Below are 24,469 nucleotides of genomic sequence, written 5' to 3' on the forward strand. Positions count from 1 at the left end.
AAAGTACACTTTGGCAGGTTGCGGTAAAAAGACATAATTGTAAGACTGATTTGCACCAGTATTTATGTATAATATTATGATGATTCTATTAGTGATTTTTCCGCAAAACTCTATGTTACATTTTGACATCATTGTAATTAGCGTCATTTGACTTTGACAATTCTTATTTTTAACCCTGAAGAAGGCTAATTTAGCCAAAACACTGGCGATAAATAAAAGTGACTTGTAATATTTTGTAGTTTTGAATACTTTTAATACCTATATACAGGTGCCATTATAAAATCTTAAAAATGCAAGTGTGAGTTTTTCAGAGATTTAACAATTATTTCTGTAATGAGACTTTATGCTGACCAGCTGTTAGATCTTGTTAAGTATTCAAAAAGCCATTAGTATGATTATATTAAATAACCCACAGTGGTGAAGGAGATCCTGAAGCTAGCGAGATTGAGGGTGCCCTGAAAGCCCTGTCCAAAAAGGGACAGCTCAATATACACAGTGGGTTAGTAAGCTGTGGAGGGAAATTGCAAAACTGAAGAGTTCTGGAGCTAGAAGATTCCTAAATCCTTGTAGAACACATCTAGAGGTAGGTGTAACACTTTGGTAACCTGTAGAATATGTTTAGAGGATGGTTTTAGTCAGGGTTTACAAAATCTGCAAATTTATTTGTAGCCTATTTGACTATCTGTATTTTCGTCTGGAAGCCCAACCGTTTTTTTTTTGTTGTTTTTATTTTTGGAAAATTTGCTTAATGCTTGTATACAACAGTTGGATGAAATGCGTAGTGTATTACAGGGTTTCATAATTTTAGCTATACACATATGTCGTTATAGGTTTTGTTCCCTAAAAAAGCAATTATCATTCATTTTGTCTCCTGTTTTGTTTCATTTGAGTTTAAAAACTAAAACAAGTTAAATTCGGAATTCTTCTCTCTTTAGTTATTGCAAAATGACAACATCATATTAAAACTTGACAGTCAGTTTTATATATTTACATTCGTCCTTTCCATTGAAAATTCGGACGTTCATTTTGTATGAACAGCAAAGGAAAGGCGCCAAAGTTACGACAACACTGCTTAGTGAAAATGGGCTGCTGTTTTGACGACGTCCGTGTTTAGTCAGGGAGAACGTTCCTTGCTTGTTTTGTCAGGTGAACAGTATGGTCATGATGGTCGGGAAGCCAATTTTAATATTAAATGCAACAAAATTTGTGCAGTTTATAATATATACTCGTTTACAAATGGAAAGTAAATATAATGTAAATATAAGAAATGAATTATTTTTTTCAGAGTTCATGTGAAATGAAGGACAGATTAGTATCCGCAAATTAAACGTGAATTGCTAGCACAATTCATGGATTTGCCAATCCTATTTCGTTGTTCATTTAGCATGAACTCCGAAAAAAAATGTTTCATTTCTGAAAAACTTGCAAATTCCTTACAGTATCAGTTGCACTTTATCGTATAAAATCATTTAAAGCCAATAAATAATTCTGTCTGATTTTTAACATCTTTTAACAAGTAGTAAAAGGACTAAAACCAAGTAAATTGTGTATCTTACTTCTTTGGCAGTGTGTATTTACTTATCTGAATTTATGTTTGTTCGAAAAACTGTTTAGTTTCTGGTATGATATTGTTACTTTTTGCGAAATAATGGTTGATTTTTGTTTGCATGTTGTGCAAGTATTTAAAATTTAAAGCATAAACTCATTGTAAGCACAAAACTGTCTCATTATCAAAAGTCTCCGATCTGATGTATTTCCTCTTAAAATTTGATAGATATTTATGTCAGCGAAAACGAAAGTACACTTTGGCAGGTTGCGGTAAAATGACATAATTGTAAGACTGATTTGCACATTGCTTTGAATATTGTGGATCAACGGCCTCTCGTGTACATGTTTTTTTGTAAACGCATTTGCCTCCAGTATAATTACACACTTAATTGTTTGATGATTGATTCAGTAGGTGGTAAGATAATGCCTCCGGCCTGTATCACTCGATAAACAAGGTGATTATTGACAACAATAAAAATTATACTTCAATGCTACCTTCATTAAGATACGACTATTGATTTCCGGGTAAACCAATACAGAGTTTAAAGTAGCCCATCAGGCACACTCTGAAAAACTTAAGTAGCCAGACAGAATTTTCTGGTAGCCCCTGGGCTCAGAATATGGAATTTCTGAAACCCTGGTGTTAGTAACCTGAATAACACATCTAGAGGTAGGTGTTACACTTTAGTAACCTGTGGAACACAACTAGAGGTATGTGTTACAGTATGGTAACCAGAAGAATATGTCTACAGGTAGGTGTATGTAACATGAAGAACACATCTAGAGGTAGGTTTGTCACTACAGTTACCTGTAGAACACATCTAGTTGTAGGTGTTACAATATGGTTAACAGCAGAACACATCTAGAGGTAGGTGTAACACTATGGTAACCAGTAGAGCACATTTAGAGGTAAGTGTTACATCACTATTACCAAGAGAGCAAACCTATAGGTTGGTGTTACACTGTGGAAACCTGTAGAGCATGTCTAGAGGCAGGTATTACACAAGTGTGACCAGTAAAACAAACCTATAGGTAGGAGTAACACTGTGGAAACCTGTAGAAAATTTTTAGATGTAGTTGTAACACTGTGGTAACCTGTAGAGCACATTATGTGGATGAATTTGTCGAGAGAGCTAAGATGCTTTCCTACGGAGGTGAAGGCCCCTGGTTTGATTCCTTGGCTACTCCCACTGCGGTGTGTCCTTGGGCAAGGCACTTAATCACGATTGCCTCAGTCGACCAAGCTGTAAATTGGTACCAGCAAATTGCTGGGGTTAAGGTATGATTGGTTTTAACTGTTCTTAAAATAGGGTCGCTCAAAAGCTCTACAGAGCTTATGTTAATTGTTTCACAGAGCGACGGTAAATAAAAGTTACCTTTACCTTTTATCTAGAGTTTTTAACTTGACTGAAAATTTTCACTAGTAGACTTATTGCTGTCACCCTTTCATCAGCATTAACATTCACATCCTCATCAGCATGCCCATCAATGCGTTGCCTGTAAGCAGATTTCTCATTTCTTTCAAACTCTGATATCATAAGTTGACCATACAAGACAAGGGACGTAACTCTAACTTACATTTTGTCAAAATTATGTCCCTTTCAATGTGGAAGGTTTGGGAAAATGTTTGCAAGTAGGTTTCTCAGAAACCAGAAGACCAACTGCTTCACACAACTCATTGATATTAATAGATGACCACCATAGGGCAAGTACCATATCAGATATATAGTTGACATTTTCTTGACATTATGTCCCTTTTTAACATAAATATTTTACGAAGGTTTTGCACATAAACAAGTTCCTCAGGAACATTTAGACCAAATGCTCCAACTCCACACAATGTCATATCTTTTGCATCACGAGATGACCTCACTGGGCAAGTTACATAAATGGTATTTTGTTAAAATTATATCCTTTTTTAGCTCACCTGAGCAAAATGCTCGGGGTGAGCTATTATGATCGCTCGGCTTCCGTCGTCCGTCCGTCCGGCGTCCGTCCGTCCGTCCACACTTTCCTTTAAACAACATCTCCTCTGAAACCATTTGGTGGAAGTTGATGAAACTTGGCCTGGATGTTCCTTGGTGGTCTCCTTCAAAAGCTGTTCAAAGATTGAATTCACAGAACTCTGGTTGCCATGGCAACCGAAAGGAAAAACTTAAAAAATCTTCTTGTCCAAAACTGCAAGGCAGAGCCTCGATATTTGGCATGTGACATCATCTAATGGTCCTCTATGAAGATTGTGCAAATTATGCCCTTGGGATGAAAAGAGGCCCCGCCCCGGGAGTCCCAAGTTTTACATAGACTTATGTAGGAAAACACTTTAAAACTCTTCCTGTCTGAAACCATAAGACCTAGGCCTTTGATATTTGGTACGTAGCATTGCCTTATGGTCCTCTACCAAGATTGTTCAAATTATTACCCTGGGGTGAAAAGAGGCCCCATCCAGGGGTTCCCAAGTTTTACATAGACTTATATAGGAAAAAACTTTAAACATCTTCTTGCCTGAAAAAGGCCTAGGCTTTTGATATTTGGTATGTTGCATTGCCTAGTGGTCCTCTACCACAATTAGTTCAAATTATGTGCCTGGGGTGAACAGAGGCCCTGCCCTGGGTGTCCCAAGTTTTACATAGACTTATATAGGAAAAAACTTTAAAACTCTTCTTGTCTGAAAGTTCAATGCCTAGGCCTTTTATATTTGGTATGTAGCATTGCCTAGTGGTTCTCTAACAAGATTATTCAAATTTAATGACCCTGTGGTGAAAAGAGGCCCTGCCCTGGGGTCACTTTTATATGAGTTATATAGGAAAAAATACTTCAAAAATTATCTGACCATATTTCCTAGACTATTTAATTATAATTACCTGATGACCCCAAGTAATAAGGGGTCACTTGACTGTGACCTTGACCTACTGACCTACTTTCTTGTTTTTAAAGATACAGCCTTGAAATTTGGATGACATATACAGTTTTGCACACCGATCTTAACAGCATAGAAATTTGGACCACGTTCATAACTTTCGATAACGATTTCAATACTCATCCTTAATGTTCTTAGCCCTGACCTACTGACCTGCTTTCTTGTTTTTGAAGCTACAGCAAAGAGGTTTGGACCACATGTATAATGTTTGATACAGATTTCAATACTCATCTTGAATAGTCTTAATCTTTACCTACTGACCTACTTTCTTGTTTTTGAAGATACAGCATGGAAATTTGGACCACATGTATAACTTTTGATATAGATTTCAGTACTCATCTTTAATATTCTTAACCATGACCTACTGACCTACTTTCTTGTTTTTGAAGCTACAGGAAAGAGATTTGGACCACTTGTATAATATTTTAACAGATGTCAGTAGTTATCTTAAATAATCTTTACCATGACCTTCTCACCTAGTTTTTTGTTTTGTTTTTGAAGCTTTAGCAAAGAAATTTGTTCAAGCAAGCAATTAAACTCAGGGGAGCGATATAGGGCCATCATGACCCTCTTGTTTAACTTAAAACCTTTGTGAAAGTTTTGCATGTCAGCTGTTTCCTCACGAACTATGGGACTGAATTATTTTAAACTCCTTACAACTCTTCAGTATTATATATGTGGCTGCTCTGTGCCAGGTTCCATAACTGTTATTTTAAAATTTTCAAAATTTTGGTAAAACTTTTTTATATAAGTTAGATAGTTTTGCAGATAAGCACAGTCAGCTTTTTGTTAAACAGAGTTGTTATATTTCAGCATTACAACTATGCTTTGATTATATATAACGATGCAAGGATGTGTGATGCCCTGGATTATCTTGATGCAGAGATGAATCGTTGGAAGGAAAGTGCCATAATGGATGAAAATGAATCGATTCTCCATGGAGCCTTCAAAAGTAAGTACAGCCATAAGCTGACTTTTGAAACTAGCTTAATTTCAATGTTATGCTTGTAAGCTAAAATCTTTTATCTATTTACTGCTTACCACATGCTATAAAAATTATCAATATTTGTCATGAATAATTTTCATGGAATTCATGGTTGTGCCAGTCCACATACTCTGATTGCAACAATCAAACAAAATTTCTGTTTGTGATATCTTTAATATTTATAATCCACAAATTCCAATCCCCATATTGGAGACATTTTTGCCAACAACACAAAATTCATTCCCACATGAAATGATTTCACAATATACATTGCAAGGCCATCCTTTAACTATTTTGATTGCTGTGCTCTGGTTGACTCACAAAGTTGCAAGTACTAGTACCCAGATCATTTTTGATCTTTGAAAGTGACAGATATTACTTTTTGTACAAAGGCCATGTGTCCTATTTCCTCCTTTCAGTGGTCATCACTTAAGTCCATTGCAGTTGAAATGATAATGTAAACTGGAAGAAATTCTATCAATAGCCCTACTTCAACGTAAGTATTTTCTGTCTATATTTATATCCAACCCCTTCCCCCCTCAAACTTTGTTTGGGCGTGTGGGGTGGGGGCGGCTATATAGGAAGCACATTATCCTGTTCCATCTGTGGAACTGATACAGATGTCATTTTGAAAAATACAACAAATTTGTAGGATCATAAGACATGTCCACATGCCAGTTCCCAAGACTCTGACCCTTGTTTTGACAAAATATCTCACCTTTTCACTGGAAAATTTTCTAAATTTGTCATTACCTTCTGTATTTCTGTAACCTGTTCATGCATTTGATTGAAGTTTAAAACAAACATTTGAGATCATAATTTTTGTTGCTTTTATTTTGACAGAATTATTCCCCTTAGAAATTAGCAAAATTGATGTTTTCTATAAAAATCTCAGAAACCAATGAAGATATTGCATTGGAACTTCAAACAGGTTATAAGAATCGTAGGTTATGTTCATTTAAGAGGTCTCAAAACTCTGACTTCTGTTTTGATAAGATCATTCCCCGTTTTAAAATTGACATTTCCTTTAATGTTTCTGAAACCTATTCATGCATTTAATTGAAATTATAGGATCATAATGTTAGTTTATATAGCAAGTTTCACTTTCTAAATGTACTTAATTTTTCACATTTGTAATATTTTAAGTTTATGATTTAAGACAATAACTTCAAAAAAAAAACAAAGACAAATATCAAACAGGGAATGCCACGTACCAAAATCGCAGCCTCCTCAAAACGAAACCTACAGCACGCAAACGTGCACACCACAAACACACACACACACATACACATACACGCGCACACGCACAAAGCCAACACATTAGGACAAAACGAACAAACAAAGGAACACAAAGCCATGTAGGGAATTCTGTCTAACTTGATACAGTGATACATAAAAGTGATATAAACGCAAAAGCATCAGAATCATAAGACTGTCTTTTATTGAATAAGGTACAGTGAGTACTGTTGAGTGACACAATGAGTGTTATTTATTACCAGTATACACTTTTCAAACAAGGTTTTTCATGGGGGTATGAATTACATTTTGTGATAGGTCTAGTTTTATTAGCTATGCACTGACAGGAAAAAAAGTCATCTGCCTACCTACTTGTGAAATGGTTGCATGGAGCACTGCAAACAATTTTTATTAAAGATGGCCTAACATGACCTGTCACATTCTTCCGCCCTCTTGACATAGTGACAGAGAAAGAACAAGTATTGAACAGTATCAGATATTTGTATGTCAAGTCTTACAGTTAAATAGTAAATAAAAGAGGGTAGATTTCCTATATAAAATACATTTAATCTTTTAACACCTCTTGCTGAATATTCTTGTGAAAGAAAAACAGCTTCACAGCTTCTTCGAAAACGATTAAAGAGTGAAAAACTTCAAAAGAAAAAAATACCAATTTCGTAACATTTTAGGTAGAGATATGCTCAATTTTGAAATTAGCAGTCATTTGAGAATCAGTATGTTTAGTTTTGCTTTACCTTAATTACTACATTATTTTTCTAGAATTAAGAAATGCCAGGTTTCGAGAATGTCCAAATCCAAAGCTAGATAAGTTATGTGAGATGATTATAAAGGCATATGAGGGTAACTTTGAAAACTCACGTGGTATAGTGTTCGTAAAGACGAGAAATGTGGCCGTGGCAATCCTCAGCTGGATGGAGGAGACACCATTCCTGAGGTAGTTAAATCCTATAGTGTTTGCTGGAATAATCATGGCTGCTGATAAAAGAGGTGAGTACCAAGTTTTATGAGTAATGCATCCTTGCATTAAACAGGACCTTTTTACACAACAGCATTTTGTTGAAAAGCGAGTTTCATTTTCATATTACTTTGCTTATGTTTAAGATATTGCTGCTATATGATCTGTTTATGTTGATGAGATATAATATCCAACTCACTTACTCTAATTTCCCTTTTACAGAGGGTTACATCTCAAATGAGTAAAAATATGTTTCCAAAAACATAAAAAGATATATATTTTTTAAGAATCCTGTTAATCTGAAATTTTGAGAAATTGAACATGGTTGTAGTTTTAGCCTGAGGACTAATATTACGGTTATATCTTTTTAATGAGTGGTGTTGAGAAATTCCATTGATCTATGGTATTATGAGGATGGCCTTCTGTTACCTTTGTTAAAAAAGTAAAGTTTTACTACTAGACAATTACGAACCAGCAAGTAAATAATAAATGTTTTATTATGTGTCATCAGAAATGGGTTTTCATAATGTTTTTCCAAGGTATTACTTTAGCCCAGCAAACTCTTATGTTGAATATAGACCTGTCATATAAGAAAAACTATGGATTGGTGATCTATGTAGGGAGTCATGTAATGATATGATTATTATATTACTGGTAAAAAATCAGGTTTGTCTGTGTGTCTGTCTGTCCGTCTGTCTGTAGACACAATCTTTAGCGCACCAACTCTCCTCATCCCCTTGACACAATTTAATGAAACTTCACACATGTCAAGTGATCAGTAACAACAGTAGTTGTGTATAGTGCATGTTAGGTTCTTTCAGAAAAAAAATTGCAGTTTGTCTTTGTTTTTTGTTACTATACTATATACATAGTGTCTGCATATGCAATCTTGTGCGCGTTTAATCTCCTGAACCCACGCACACAATTTAATGAAACTTCACACAAGTGATCAGTAGTAACCCTAGTTATACCCCCACAAACGAAGTTTGATGGGGTATATAGGAGTGAGCTTGTCTGTCGGTCGGTCTGTCGGTTTTCATGGTTTCCGGACAATAACTCATGAAAGGCTCGACAGATTTAAAAAATTTTTGGTACACAGGTGTAACATCATAAAATACAGATCAATTTCGACTTTGAGGTCAGTAGGTCAAAGGTCAAGGTCACAATGACCCAGAACAGTTAAACGGTTTCCGGACGATAACTTGAGAACGCTTTGGCCAAGGACCATAAATTTTGGTACACAGATGTAACATCATAAAATACAGGTCAGGTTTGACTTTGAGGTCAGTAGGTCAAAGGTCAAGGTCACAATGACCCAGAACAGTTAAACTGTTTCCGGATGATAACTTGAAAATACATGGGCCTAAGATCATAAATTTTGGTACACAGGTGTAACATCATAAAATACAGGTCAAGTTCGACTTTGAGGTCAATAGGTCAAGGTCACAATGACCCGGAACAGTTAAACGGTTTCCGGACGATAACTTGAGAACGCTTGGGCCTAGGATCATGAAAGTTGATAGGGAGGTTGATCATACCAGCAGATGACCCCTATTGATTTTGTGGTCAGTAGGTCAAAGGTCAAGGTCACAGTGACTCGGAACTGTTAAACCCTTTCTGGACGATAACTTGAGAACGCTTGTGCCTAGGATCATGAAAGTTGATAGAAAGGTTGATCATGACCAGCAGATGACCCCTATTGATTTTGAGGTCAGTAGGTTAAAGGTCAAGGTCTCAGTGACCCGGAACAGTTAAACGGTTTCCGGACGATAACTTGAAAACGCTTGGGCCAAGGACCATAAATTTTGGTACACAGGTGTAACATCATAAAATACAGGTCAGGTTTGACTTTGAGGTCAGTAGGTCAAAGGTCAAGGTCACAATGACCCGGAACAGTTTAACCGTTTCCGGATGATAACTTGAGAATACATGGGCCTAGGATCATAAATTTTGGTACACAGGTGTAACATCATAAAATACAGGTCAAGTTCGACTTTGAGGTCAGTAGGTCAAGGTCACAATGACCCGGAACAGTTAAACGGTTTCAGGATGATAACTTGAGAACGCTTGGGCCTAGGATCATGAAAGTTGATAGGGAGGTTGATCATACCAGCAGATGGCCCCTATTGATTTTGAGGTCAGTAGGTCAAAGGTCAAGGTCACTGTGACCCGGAACTGTTAAACCATTTCTGGACGATAACTTGAGAACGCTTGGGTCTAGGATCATGAAAGTTGATAGAAAGGTTGGTCATGACCAGCAGATGACCCCTATTGATTTTGAGGTCAGTAGGTCAAAGGTCAAGGTCTCAGTGACCCGGAACATTTAAACAGTTTCCGGACGATAACTTGAGAATGCTTGGGCCTAGGATCACGAAACTTAATATGGAGGTTGATCATGACCAGCAGATGACCCCTATTGATTTTGAGGTTCGACTTTGACATTGGCTTACTTCTGTGACAAGGCCGTATTGTCGGGGTATAATTTGTCACTACTGTGACAGCACTAGTTGTGCATGGTGCATGTTAGGTTCTTTCAGAAAATAATTCTGCACAGTTATGGGACTTTGTTTTTATCTCACCTGAGTCTGTCTGTCGTCTGTCTGTCGTCTGTCAACATTTAGCTTGTGTATGCTATACAGGCTGTATTTTTCAGCTTCAACTGATCTTCATGGAATTTGGTCAGAATGATTACCTTGGTGAAATCTAGGCCGAGTTCGAAAATGGGTCATCTGGGGTCAAAAACTAGGACATTAGGTCAAATCAAAGAAAAACTTTGTGTATGTGATACAGGCTGTATTTTTCAATTAATCTTCATGAATTTTGGTCAGAATGATTACCTTGATGAAATCTAGGCCGAGTTCGAAAATGGATTATCTGGGGTCAAAAACTAGGTCAAATCAAAGAAAAACCTTGTGTATGCAATAGAGGCTGTATTTTTCAATAAATCTTCATGAGTTTTGGTCAGAATGATTACCTTGATGAAATCTAGGCCAAGTTCAAATATGGGTCATCTAGGATCAAAAAGTAGGTCACTAGGTCAAATAAAAGAAAAACCTTGTGTATGCGATAGAGGCTGTATTTTTCAATTAATCTTCATGAATTTTGGTCAGAATGATTACCTTGATGAAATCTAGGCCGAACTTGAAAATGGGTCATCTGGGGTCGTAAACTAGGTCACTAGGTCAAATCAAAGAAAAACCTTGTGTATGCGATAGAGGCTGTATTTTTCAATTAATCTTCATGAATTTTGGTCAGAATGATAGCCTTGATGAAATCTAGGTCAAGTTTGAATATGGGTCATCTGGGGTAAAAACTAGGTCACTAGGTCATATCAAAGGAAAAGCTTGTATATGCGATAGAGGCTGTATTTTTCAATTGATCTTCCTGAAATTAAGTCAAAATGATAACCTTAATGAAATATAGGCCGAATTTGAAAATGGGTCATCTTGGGTCAAAAAGTAGGTCACTAGGTCAAATCAAAGAAAAACCTTGTGTATGCGATAGAGGCTGTATTTTTCAATTGTTCTTCATGAAATTTGGTCAGAATGATAGCCTTGATGAAGTCTAGGTCAAGTTCGAATTTGGGTCATCTGAGGTCAAAAATTAGGTCACTAGGTCAAATCAAAGAAAATGCTTACTTATACTCAAGATTTTTTGCTCCAATTTTAATGACAATTGGTCAGAATATTTTTTTCCATGAAATCACTAGGTCAAACATGTTTACTCTGTGTAATATGTTGTGTTATGGTGTGTTTCTCAGGTGAGCGACCTAGGGCCATCTTGGCCCTCTTGTTTGTTAATATACTATATACATACAGTCTGCATATGCAATTTTGTGCGCACCTAATCTCCCGAACCCTTACACACAATTTAATGAAACTTCACACAAGTGATCAGTACCAACCCTAGTTGTGCATGGTGCATGTTACGTTCTTTTAGATAAATATTCTGCAGAGTTATGGGACTTTGTTTTTTGTTACTATACTATATACATAGAGTCTGCATATGCAATCTTGTGCGCACCTAATCTCCCAAACCATTGCACACAATTTAATGAAACTTCACACAAGTGATCAGTACCAACCTTACTTGTGCATGGTGCATGTTAGGTTCTTTCAGAAAAATATTCTGCAGAGTTATGGGACTTTGTTTTTTGTTACTATACTATATACATAGAGTCTATATACATACAGTCCACATAATTATGCAATCTTGTGTGTGTCAAATTGCAGTGTACTGTGTCAGTGCGTGCGGGGGGTACATTCATCACCTTCAGTGATAGCTCTAGTTTGAGCAGGTTATCAGTAAATTAATAATGCGTAATTAATTTTCTAACAGATATGACTAAACCTGGGCAATTTGATGTACTAGAGTATTTCCGAAATGGGAAGCAGCACAAGTTGATAATAGCTACTTCAGAGGAAGGTATCGATATTTCCAAGTGTAATCTTGTCATCAGATATGACCATGTGACCAACGAGATAGCCGTGGTACAGCCCAGAGGTAAACATCCTTTTCTGAAAACGTCTTTAAAGCTATTAAGTCCTATAAGGACAAATCAAAGACCTATGTCCTTCCATGAAGGCCAAAATTTCCAATGTTACACCACAATCCATGCTTGCAGGAATTCATAGGTTTTTATAAAGTAAGCAATTTAAGCAGAATACATGATGTTTTTAGCTCACCTGTCTTTTGTGATCGCCCTTCGTCTGTCGTCCGTCCGTCGTCCGTCCGTACACAATTTCTTGTGAACATGCTAGAGACCACATTTTGCAATTGATTTTAATCAAACTTGCACACAACTTGTATTGGCATAATATCTCAATTCTTTTCGAAAACTGGTCTAATCCCTTCATGGGTTCCAGAGTTATGGCCCCTTAAAGGGTCAAATTTTGTTATTTTGGCTTGTGAACACGATAGAGACCACATTTTGCAATCAGTTTTAATCAAACTTGCGCACAACTTGTATCGGCATAATATCTCGGTTCCTTTCGAAAACCGGCCAGGTCCCGTTATGGATTCCAGTTATTGCCCCTTAAAGGGCCAGAATTTGCTATTTTGGCATTTGCAGCCATACAGAGACTTCATTTATGGTTTGATTTGATACAAACTTGCAAAATATCTTTAGCAACAATAGATCTTGGATTCCGTGATGAATCCCTCAGATCCAATCATGGGTTCCAGAGTTACGGCCCCTGATTGAACCCTGAAAGAGCCAAAATTTGTTAATTTTTACCTTGTGAACACGATAGAAGTGACATTTTACATTCGATTTTAACCACACTTATATACAACTTAAGTCACAATAAGATCTTGATTCCTTTCGAAAACCGGCTAGATTCCTTCATGGGTTCTAGAGTTACTGCCCCTGAAAGGGGCATAATACCCTTTCAGCCATATAGAGGTTTCATTTATGCTTTGATTTGATACAAACTTGCACAGAATGTTTATCTTGATGATCTCTAGGCCAAGTTCGAAACTGGGTCATGTGGAGTCAAAAACTAGGTCACCAGGTCAAATCAAAGGAAAAGCTTGTTAACACCCTAGAGACCACATTTATGACTCTGTCTTCATAAAACTTGGTCAGAATGTTTATCTTGATGATTCCTAAGCCAAGTACGACACTGGGTCATGTTGGGTCAAAAACTAGGTCACCCGCTCAAAGGAAAAGCTTGTTAACACTCTAGAGGCCATATTTATGACCCTATCTTCGTGAAACTTGGTAAGAATGTTTATCTTGATGATTCCTAAGCCAAGTTCGAAACTGGGTCGTGTAGGGTCAAAAACTAGGTCACCACTCAAATCAAAGGAAAAGCTTGTTAACACTGTAGAAGCCACATTTATGACCCTCTCTTCATGAAACTTGGTCAGAATGTTTATCTTGATGATTCCTAGGACAAGTTAACAGGTGAGCGATATAGGGTCATCATGACCCTCTTGTTTATGTGCCCACCATAACTTTTTGGGGGGTGCACTTGAGAGTTTCACTTGTCTATCCATCTGCCTGTCTGAAATTTCTATCATGCATATCTCAGAAAGTATTAGACCCAGAGTCATCAAACCTCCTAGGATTGTCATTCAGCATGTGCAGTTGTGCACCTGGGGTGCGTTTCATAAAGAATCCTAAGTCTAATTCCTAAGTGTATAGTTAGGACTGGAATAAGATTGCACTTATGTGCGTTTCAAGAAACACTCGTACCTTTCGCACATAGGAATAATCCTAACTTTTGACTTAGGACAGTTTCATCACAGTGACACAGTCTGCGCGTGACGCGCACTTGCTTGGAAACGTAAATAAACAACAAAATTTAACCGCCGCATAATCCTGAAACTTTGCGATTATCCAGCCTTCTTGTTTCTGACTTGCAACAAATCTTATTCTTAAGTGTACTGAATTTATCCTAGTTTAATTGTTTTTACAAAAATAGTCTTGAAAAACACGCTTAATTTCTAAATACCGACTATAAATATGGCTTAAGAGTGTCATAGTTTTCGTCTACTGTACATGTTTAATCGATCGAACTTTATCCGCGCAATCGATGACGTTCGTAATTATTCAAAAGTATAATTTATGCTAAAATTGATAAATTATTGTGAGTTTTTAATGCTTTTCTCTGTTTGTTTGTGGAGATGTGGCGCAATTGTAGAACTATGTAGAATTGTTTTGTGTCTGATAAACAACTTAATATTAGGCCATGACATGGAAGATTTTAGCGCCAGATGTGTGGTTTAGACAACCCTTAGCAGTTATCAGTGCCACCCCTACCTCTCTTGTAAGAAAAAGATACTGCATAAAAAATTATATCAATATTCATTAGTTGATCAATTAGATCTATATATATTTTCATAACTCAGATCGTGGTGTTTCTTCTAGGGCTTTAGGTTACACGTGATCGTCTATACTACTGTGTGAAATATGATATACTAAACTATTAGCGAATAAAATTTGGAGTGTGCTATTCATATCTGAATCACATAATAGACCTAAGAAGAAGAAGTATCAGTTTTTAAAGTGTTGCAAGATTAAAAAAAAAGAGCCGACAACTTAAAGATTTTCTCCCCCCACCCCCTTTTCCTTTGTAAGGATAATATGTGTTTTAACATCTGCTGAATTCTGAGGGATTGGTTAGAGCCCGAGCTCGGTAGGACGAGGGCACGGTAACTACCAACGTATCCCAAAATTCAAATTCGCGAAATTTTAACCCAGCGGCAATATGTGCTTTTACAGTAGTGTATAAAATGTGAATTCATTACTTTATAACTTGAACATCTAGAAGCCAATAGATTTGTGTAAATAATCAAATATATTACTGCAACGCAATTGGAAGTATATCTACTCAGGAGCATGCATGAAGTCCACCGGATCTATCTTCTTACTAAAACATCAAAGATTTTTATATGAGATAACTGGATTCCTCGAATGTTTTCAGACAAAATGACTAGGACTGTCATTGGAGACTTGTTTTGTTGATAATTATCACCTCTCAAATATCGAAAATACATTGAAATTTGCTATTGTCTTAACAGACTGAAGTATTTCTCAAGCACTATGGCAAATCAGCTGATAAAAATGGACGATTTATCTTAAAAGCAGCCCATCTCATGTCAGCTCATCATTGGTATTGTGAACAAGGCAGACAACTATATCCCCTGCCACTGTCATGGATAGTGGAAGGGTTGAACGTACTAAATGGAAGCATTGCCGTTGTTAAGTATATAATATGCTGAGAGATTGCAGAAATAAATTTAATATAAAAAGAATCATGAGTATACATTTCAGCCAAGTCACAATATTTACATTTGCCCTACTTTTTTTATTGAAAATTATGACGTTCATTTCGTATGAACAGCAAAAGGAAATGCGCAAAAGTTACGTCATCGCTGCTTAGTTATAACCGACCGCTGTTTTGACGAATCCACGTATAGTCCGGGAGAACATTCCTTATATCAGCTGCGCCACGAGAAAACCAACATAGTGCGTTTGCGACCAGCATGGATCCAGACCAGTGTGTGCATCCAAGCAATCTGGTCAGGATCCATGCTGTTCCCTTTCAAAGCCTATTGCAATTGAGAAACTGTTAGCGAACAGCATGGATCCTGACCAGACTGCTTGGATGCGCAGGCTGGTCCCAAACGCACTATATTGGTTTTCTCATGGCACGGCTCAATTTTGACGTCGCAGTTGTTCTGTCTGGTGAACACAATGGCCGGGAAGCTAATTTTAATGTTAAATGCCTCAAAATATGTGCAGTTTATGATATTATCTTGTTTACAAATGAAAAGAAAATATAATGTAAATATAAGAAAGGAAACTTCTTTTTTTCGGTGTTCATACGAAATGAACGACAGAATAGGATCAGTAAATCTATGAATCACGCTAATCATTTCATTTCTTAATTAAAATCCTTCAAATGGTTAAGGAGATACAAGGCGGACACAAAATGGAAGTCTCAAACTTTACACCTCAAGTTGTGCCTTTGTCTTGAGGCGACATGGCTGACTCATTGAATTGTGCACATCGTCTTGATGGGGTGATCATTTGATCTAAGTTTATGAAAACCCTTCAAGAGGTTTAAGTTATATGGAGCAGACACAATTGTTACGGGCGGACGGAGACCATTCCTATAACCCCCACCACTCATGGCAGTGGATAAAAATAACAAAGTTAAAAATTCTAATAACCTTTCAAATTTATAAATAAATTTTATTTCCATATTGTAGATACAAGAAAAATAACCAATGTATTCAAGTAATGGCTTTGCAGACTTTCTAACAAAATATTTGTGAACTGACCAAGCTGAGCAGACCTGAAAGAAAGTTTCCACTACATAAATAAGGGGTAAAGTGACCACATCTAGTTGCAATGCTTTTTGATGAAACAGAATAATTTGTACAATCTTCGTAAAAGGTCACCCAAGAAATCATTTGTTTTTAGCTCACCTGTCACAAAGTGACAAGGTGAGCTTTTGTGATCGCGCAGCGTCCGTCGTCCGTCCGTCAGTCCGTGCGTGCGTGCGTGCGTGCGTAAACTTTTGCTTGTGACCACTCTAGAGGTCACATTTTTCATGGGATCTTTATGAAAATTTGTCAGAATATTCACCTTGATGATATCTAGGTAAAGCTCGAAACTGGGTCACATGCGATCAAAAACTAGGTCAGTAGGTCTAAAAATAGAAAAACATTGTGACCTCTCTAGAGGCCATATATTTCACAAGATCTTCATGAAAATTGGTCAGAATGTTTACCTTGATGATATCTAGGTCAGGTTCGAAACTGGGTCACGTGCCACCAAAAACTAGGTCAGTAGGTCAAATAATAGAAAAACATTGTGACTTCTCTAAAGGCCATATTTTTCATGGGATCTGTATGAAAGTTGGTCTGAATGTTCATCTTGATGATATCTAGGTCAGCTTCGAAACTGGGTCACGTGCGGTCAAAAATAGGTCAGTAGGTCTAAAAATAGAAAAACCTTGTGACCTCTCTAGAGGCCATACTTACGAATGGATCTTCATAAAAATTGGTCAGAATGTTTATCTTGATGATATCTAGGTCAAGCTCGAAACTGGGTCACGTGCTTTCAAAAACTAGGTCAGTAGGTCTAAAAATAGAAAAACCTTGTGACCTCCCTAGGGGCCATATTTTTCAATGGATCTTCATGAAAATTAGTCAGAATGTTCATCTTGATAATATCTAGGTCAGATTTGAAACTGGGTCAAGTGCGGTCCAAAACTAGGTCAGTAGGTCTAAAAATAGAAAGTCTTTGTGACCTCCCTGGAGGCCATACTTTTCAATGGTTCTTCATGAAAATTGGTCAGAATGTTCATCTTGATGATATCTAGGTCAAGTTTGAAACTGGGTCACGTGCGGTCAAAAACTAGGTCATTAGGTCTAAAAATAGAAAAACTTGGTGACCTCTCTAGAGACCATATTTTTCAATGGATCTTCATGAAAGTTGGTCTGAATGTTCACCTTGATGATATCTAAGTCAAGTCCGAAAGTGGGTCACATGCAGTCAAAAACTAGGTCATTAGGTCTAAAAATAGAAAAACCTAGTGACCTCTCTAGAAGCCATATTTTTCAATGGATCTTCATGAAAATTGGTCAGAATGTTCAACTTGATGATATCTAGGTCAAGTTTGAAAAGGGGTCACATGCGGTCAAAAACTAGGTCATTAGGTCTAAAAATATAAAACCTTGTGACCTCCCTAGGGGCCATATTGTTCCATGGATCTTCATGAAAATTGGTCAGAATGTTTATCTTGATGATATCTAGGTCAAGCTCGAAACTGGGTCACGTGCTTTCAAAAACTAGGTCAGTAGGTCTAAAAATAGAAAAACCTTGTGACCTCCCTAGGGGCCATATTTTTCAATGGATCTTCATGAAAATTAGTCAGAATGTTCATCTTGATAATATCTAGGTCAGATTTGAAACTGGGTCAAGTGCGGTCCAAAACTAGGTCAGTAGGTCTAAAAATAGAAAGTCTTTGTGACCTCCCTGGAGGCCATACTTTTCAATGGATCTTCATGAAAATTGGTCAGAATGTTCATCTTGATGATATCTAGGTCAAGTTTGAAACTGGGTCACGTGCGGTCTAAAACTAGGTCATTAGGTCTAAAAATAGAAAAACTTGGTGACCTCTCTAGAGACCATATTTTTCAATGGATCTTCATGAAAGTTGGTCTGAATGTTCACCTTGATGATATCTAAGTCAAGTCCGAAAGTGGGTCACATGCAGTCAAAAACTAGGTCATTAGGTCTAAAAATAGAAAAACCTAGTGACCTCTCTAGAAGCCATATTTTTCAATGGATCTTCATGAAAATTGGTCAGAATGTTCAACTTGATGATATCTAGGTCAAGTTTGAAAAGGGGTCACATGCGGTCAAAAACTAGGTCATTAGGTCTAAAAATAAAAAACCTTGTGACCTCCCTAGGGGCCATATTGTTCCATGGATCTTCATGAAAATTGGTCAGAATGTTTATCTTGATGATATCTAGGTCAAGTTCGAAACTGGGTTACGTGCGATCCAAAACTAGGTCAGTAGGTCTAAAAATAGAAAATCCTTGTGACCTCCCTAGAGGCCATATTTTTCAATGGATCTTCATGAAAATTGGTCAGAATGTTCACCTTGATAATATCTAGGTCAGGTTTGAAAGTGGTTTATGTGCAATCATAAACTAGGTCAGTAGGTCTAAAAATAGAAAAACCTTGTGACTTCTCTAGAGGCCGTATTTTTCAATGGATCTTCATGAAACTTGGTCTGAATGTTCACCTTGATGATATCTAGATCAAGTTCGAAAGTGGGTCACGTGCGGTCAAAAACTTGATCAGTAGGTCTAAAAATAGAAAATCTTGTGACCTCTCTAGAGGCCATATATTTCACAAGATCTTCATGAAAATTGGTCAGAATGTTCACCTTGATGAAATCTAGGTCAAGTTCGAAACTGGGTCACGTGCGATCAAAAACTAGGTCATTAGGTCAAATAATAGAAAAACCTTGTGACCTCTCTAGAGGACATACTTTTCATGAGATCTTCATGAAAATTGGTGAGAATGTTCACCTTGATGATATCTAGATCAAGTTCGAAAGTGGGTCACGTGCGGTCAAAAACTTGATCAGTAGGTCTAAAAATAGAAAATCTTGTGACCTCTCTAGAGGCCATATATTTCACAAGATCTTCATGAAAATTGGTGAGAATGTTCACCTTGATGAAATCTAGGTCAAGTTCGAAACTGGGTCACGTGCGATCAAAAACTAGGTCATTAGGTCAAATAATAGAAAAACCTTGTGACCTCTCTAGAGGACATACTTTTCATGAGATCTTCATGAAAATTGGTGAGAATGTTCACCTTGATGATATCTAGGTCAAGTTCGAAACTGGGTCACGTGCCTTCAAAAACTAGGTCATTAGGTCAAATAATAGAAAAACCTTGTGACCTCTCTAGAGGCCATATTCTTTCAAATGATCTTCATGAAAATTGGTCAGAATTTTTATCTCGATGATGTCTAGGTCAAGTTCAAAACTGGGTCACATGAGCTCTAAAACTAGGTCACTATGTCAAATAATAGAAAAAACGACGTCATGCTCAGTTCAAAACTGGGTCATGTTGGGACAGGTGAGCGATTCAGGACCATCATGGTCCTCTTGTTTAAAAATTGGACCTGCTGTTTCTGACAAGAATGTTTTATGTTTCCGATATAAACATATAGGGAAAAATGGCTACACCTCCCTGCAACCATGTTTTTGACAAATCAAAATAGTTTTAACAATCTTTGTAGAGTGTTACACAAGGTCCATGTTCGTGGAATTATTTTCAAATCGGGTCAGCAGTTTCATACAAGAAGATTTTTTTAAGTTTCCACCATACACATATTCATCAACTTCCACCAAAAGGTATCAGATGAGATGCTGTTTAGTGTAGACGGACGGATGGACGCCGGACAATGAGCGATCACAATAGCTCACCCCGAGCACTTTGTGCTCAGGTGAGCTAAGAATGCTAGTAGAAGTTAAATGCTTAACCAAATATTGCTAAGCATCATAACTTTGTAAATCACCATAAAGACTTATGAAACATTTGTTGTGGGTATCAGTTCACTACACCGAACAACTTTGTGAAGTTTTAATATATTCTCACTAGTAGTTAATGGGCAAAATAAAAAACAAAACTTCACTTAATCAAGAGGCTGATGTGGATGCCAACAAAATTAATGTCTTTTTCAAATAGCTAAAAATTATTCAACCTTAAGCATCTAGAATATGCACAACTACAACACAGGCTTACTACTATCAAGTTTCATTCATATCCTGGCTTGGTCAAATTTTATTAAAGCGACATTATGCGCATCTTACTTCACATAGTGTGTTTTTGGTGAATGTTTTATAAAAGCAATTTTCGGTTGCTGTGCATTTAAATGTGCTAAATTAACGACAATGTCTCATAAATGTTTGAAGCCGATTCCTCAGAAATAAAGAAATCGGACTGATAAGATAATACCTTAATGAACTAGAACTATCACTAACCGCGATAAATAGCCCCACACAAACCTTCCCAGCGGATGTACAGAGAACACAAACCTTCCCAGTGGATATACAGTGCACACTAAGTTAAACTATTCTTGATGTCTAAGTGCTTAACTGTTCAGGGTCATTGTGGCCTTTGACCTACTGACCTCAAAATCAAACTTGTCCTGTATTTTATGATGTTATATCCTATGCCTAAGAATTCTTAAATTATCATTCGGAAACCATTTAACTGTTCCGGATCATTTTGATCTTGACTTTTGACCAGCTGACCTCAAAGTCGAATTTCACCTGTATTTTTTAATGTTACACCTGTGTACCAAACACTATTTAAATCTGTTAAGCCTTTCATGAGTTATTGTCCGGAAACCATGAAAACCAACAGACTGACAGACCAACCAACCAACAAGCTCACTCCTATATACTAATCTATATACCCCCAAACTTCGTTTTATGGTGGTAAAATGATGCCATAATTGTATAATACATGTCCCCTGAAAGTGCTTGACAGAATAATAAATAAATTCCACAACAGTGCTATAACTCCAGAAAGAAGAGGACAGGAGTTGTAAACATAATGTTTTCATATAGATGAAAAATTTCAAAGTCCGAAAGAAGGACCATAACTCAAAAAAAAAACAACAATTGGACAATATGCACATGCACTTGAGGAGTTGAGTACACATGAATGTATGAGAGACAGACAGTTCAAAAACTATAATTATGATTCCAAGTTTGTTGACAGCTGCAGCATACAAATCCTGAATTAAAATGGATTTTACCCTAGGTGACCTTGACATGACTTTGTGACATGAAATTATTTGAGGTCATCTTCTCAAGGTGACTGGGTACATCAGTTTTGCTGATACTGATCTATAAAGGATTTGATGCTAGGTGACCTTGACCTTTCACCCAGCAATCCGATATTGATGAAGGTCATCTACTAAAGGAGACTAATCAACCCATGAAATCTGAAGTATGCAGGCCAAACAGATCTAAAGATATTGGTTTAAAATGGATTTGACCCTAAAAGACCTTGACCTTTGACCTTATGACCTGCAAATGATCAGGAGACTAAACATCCAATAAAATATGTAGGTTCAAGGTCAAATAGTTATCTCAAGGTAATAATCAGAAATGGATTTAACCAATTAGGAACTTGCTACCTTGACCTTTGACCCCAAAACTCAACAGGGTCATCAACTTTAGAAGATCAATCAACCTGTGAAATATGACAGCTCTGAGAATAATATATATCAAGATGTCAAGCAGAAACGGAGTTCCTGTATAAGGCAGCTGTGACTTTTGGCCCAAGGACCTGAAAATCAGTAAGGATCATCTGCCAGTGATGACCAACCTCCGTATGAAATATGAAACTCCTACGCCCAATTGTATGGGAAATATCATCCTTAAACAGATTTCCTATATAAGGCACGTGACCTTGACCTTTGGCCTAGTAATCTTAAAATCAATAGGGGTCATTTGCTGGTCATGATCAACCTCCCTGTAAAGTTTCGTGACCCTAGGCATATGCATTCTCCAGTTATTGTCCGGAAATGGTTTAACTATTCCGGGTCACCGTGACCTTGCCCTTCCGCCTACTGATATCAAAATCAATAGGGGTCATTTGCTGGTCATGACCAACCTCCCTATCAACTTTCATGATCCTAGGCCCAAGCGTTCTTAAATGTATCATCTGGAAACCAATTTGTCTGCAGACCGACAGACAGACCGACATAACCCTCTTTCGAAAGGGGCATAATAAAGTCTGCTGGAAATAAGAACAGACTCAAAGAACACAACAGTAGTGTATAGATCTCTGCACTTTTCACAGGCAAAAAATATCCTTGCTAACCATTTTCATCAACTGGAGTATTCTATTTCCACTTGCTTTCTGCCATTGATAATTTGAAGATTTGTTTTGAATCATTCCACATCAAATTTGATCCTAAAATAGAAAAAAAGTACAATTTCTATTATTATGACATCAATGAATTTAAAGATAACTATATACCCACAGTAATAAGTGTCACTTCAAATTCGTTATGATATACCAGAAAATAGTAAGTTCATCCAGTGGCTTATAGGTAGTAAGTATGATCTATCTTTATATCATTATATAATCATGTTTTTGGTTTTATTCATTATATATGGGTTTAAAATCAGCTCAGACAGTGATTCAGTTATGCCTTAAGGCAGTCAGTGAATCGACTGTTTTTCTGCATTTTATAAAACAATTACTTAAGACTACTGAAGTAACTGACAACAGAGGTGGGGATAAACATTTACAATAATTAAAAAATGAATGTAAGCCTTTAACTGGGCATCCAGTTGACAGTCCTTGTAACAAGTGATTCTTACTTATTTTACAATATTTTCTAGAAAAAGACTTTAAAACATTTTTATGGAGAAGAAACTGTTCCCTAAAGAGTAATACGGAATAAATAAGAAACAGACCATGTTAACCTTTGACTTTTAAGTGTGACCTTGACCTAGGAGGTAGTGATCTGGGTCTTGCCCGTGACACGTCATGTCATTGTAGAAAACATTTATGCCAAAGTAATATTAAAATCACTCCATTGATGACAGAGTTATGGACCGAATAACAAACAGACCATGTTAACCTTTAATCTCTAAGTGTGACCTTGACCTTAGAGCTAGGGGTCTGGATATTGTGCACAATGTCAACTCATTATGGGAAACATTTAAGCCAAGTTATTTGAAAATCCTTTTATGAATGGCAGGGTTATAAACCGGACACAAAACAGACCTTGTTAACCTTTGACTTCTAAGTGCGACCTTGACCTAGGAGGTAGGGATCTGGGTGTAGGGCATGACACATTGTCTGATTATAGTAAACACGTATGTCAAGTTATTTTAAATTCCTTCACGGATGCAGAGTTACAGCCCTGACAAGAATTTACGCACGGACGGAGAGAAGTGTGATTTTAATATGCCCACCATTGGCAGCATAATAACAAATTTTCTAAAATATTTAGAGAACCTTAAATATCATGTATAACAAACCTACACTTTTTAAACACTGGTAAATACAAACATGCATCATTTGTGATTGTTTACATCTGGAAAGTACATTCATCTGGCAGCTGCTGAAATGAATAATTTATTAGTTATAGTAGTTTTTTACACTGTACTTTTCATATATTACTAAACAATAATTGAACATGTATAGGCCTATCAAAAACTGATCTTTTAAAACCCATCTTACATTTTCACTGGCACATTAAAGAGAACCTATTAGTAATATCTCACAGGGATAATGATTGATAGTCATTTGATAAGCAAACCCTATTTTTGACAATGTTTACTAATTAGTTACAGACTTGAAAAAGAAAAATTTAATTCAATTAAATGTTTCAACACTTGCAAGTCCTTCACCCTTACCCTGCTAATTTTTTATATAAACTTGTCAATCTGTCAATTTGGAAAGTACCATTAATTGTCAAAAGGATTGCTTACCAAAATTGCTGACTGAATTGGGAACAGTGTAGATCTTGATCAAACTGCATGGATGTGCAGGCTGATCATGATCGACACTGGTTGCAAAGGCAGAATCAATTGTGTCCAGCATGATAAGGGTTTACAGAGTATATAAATGATACCGACCTCTTACTAACCCATACTGCATTAAAAACAAACATTTTTCAGATATTTATAGTCTAAAAATCTTTAATACAAACATTTTTTTTTTATATCTGGACAACTCCAACACTCACAACACTTTTTCAAGATTTCATCAATTTACTTTACATCTGGAAAGA

At 36.7% G+C, this 24,469-nt stretch overlaps 1 protein-coding gene across 2 annotated transcripts in view; it reads left to right on the forward strand.

Annotated features, from left to right (window-relative positions):
- The first annotated feature begins 443 nt into the window (after positions 1-443).
- LOC128548398 (uncharacterized) overlaps positions 444-24,469 on the forward strand; it is a 75,754-nt gene continuing 51,728 nt past the window's right edge. Inside the window, exons 1-5 of one of the 2 annotated variants that reach the window (XM_053523053.1) lie at positions 444-583; positions 5,279-5,417; positions 5,870-5,946; positions 7,467-7,694; positions 12,001-12,165. In XM_053523053.1, the coding sequence (XP_053379028.1) occupies positions 7,676-7,694; positions 12,001-12,165 (184 nt within the window). In that variant the 5' untranslated portion in view covers positions 444-583; positions 5,279-5,417; positions 5,870-5,946; positions 7,467-7,675. The remainder of the gene's footprint in view (positions 584-5,278; positions 5,418-5,869; positions 5,947-7,466; positions 7,695-12,000; positions 12,166-24,469) is intronic. The other variant, XM_053523052.1, reaches the window with a different exon arrangement.

The sequence above is a fragment of the Mercenaria mercenaria genome, chromosome 14, assembly GCF_021730395.1.
Source record: "Mercenaria mercenaria strain notata chromosome 14, MADL_Memer_1, whole genome shotgun sequence".
Taxonomy (NCBI): domain Eukaryota; kingdom Metazoa; phylum Mollusca; class Bivalvia; order Venerida; family Veneridae; genus Mercenaria; species Mercenaria mercenaria.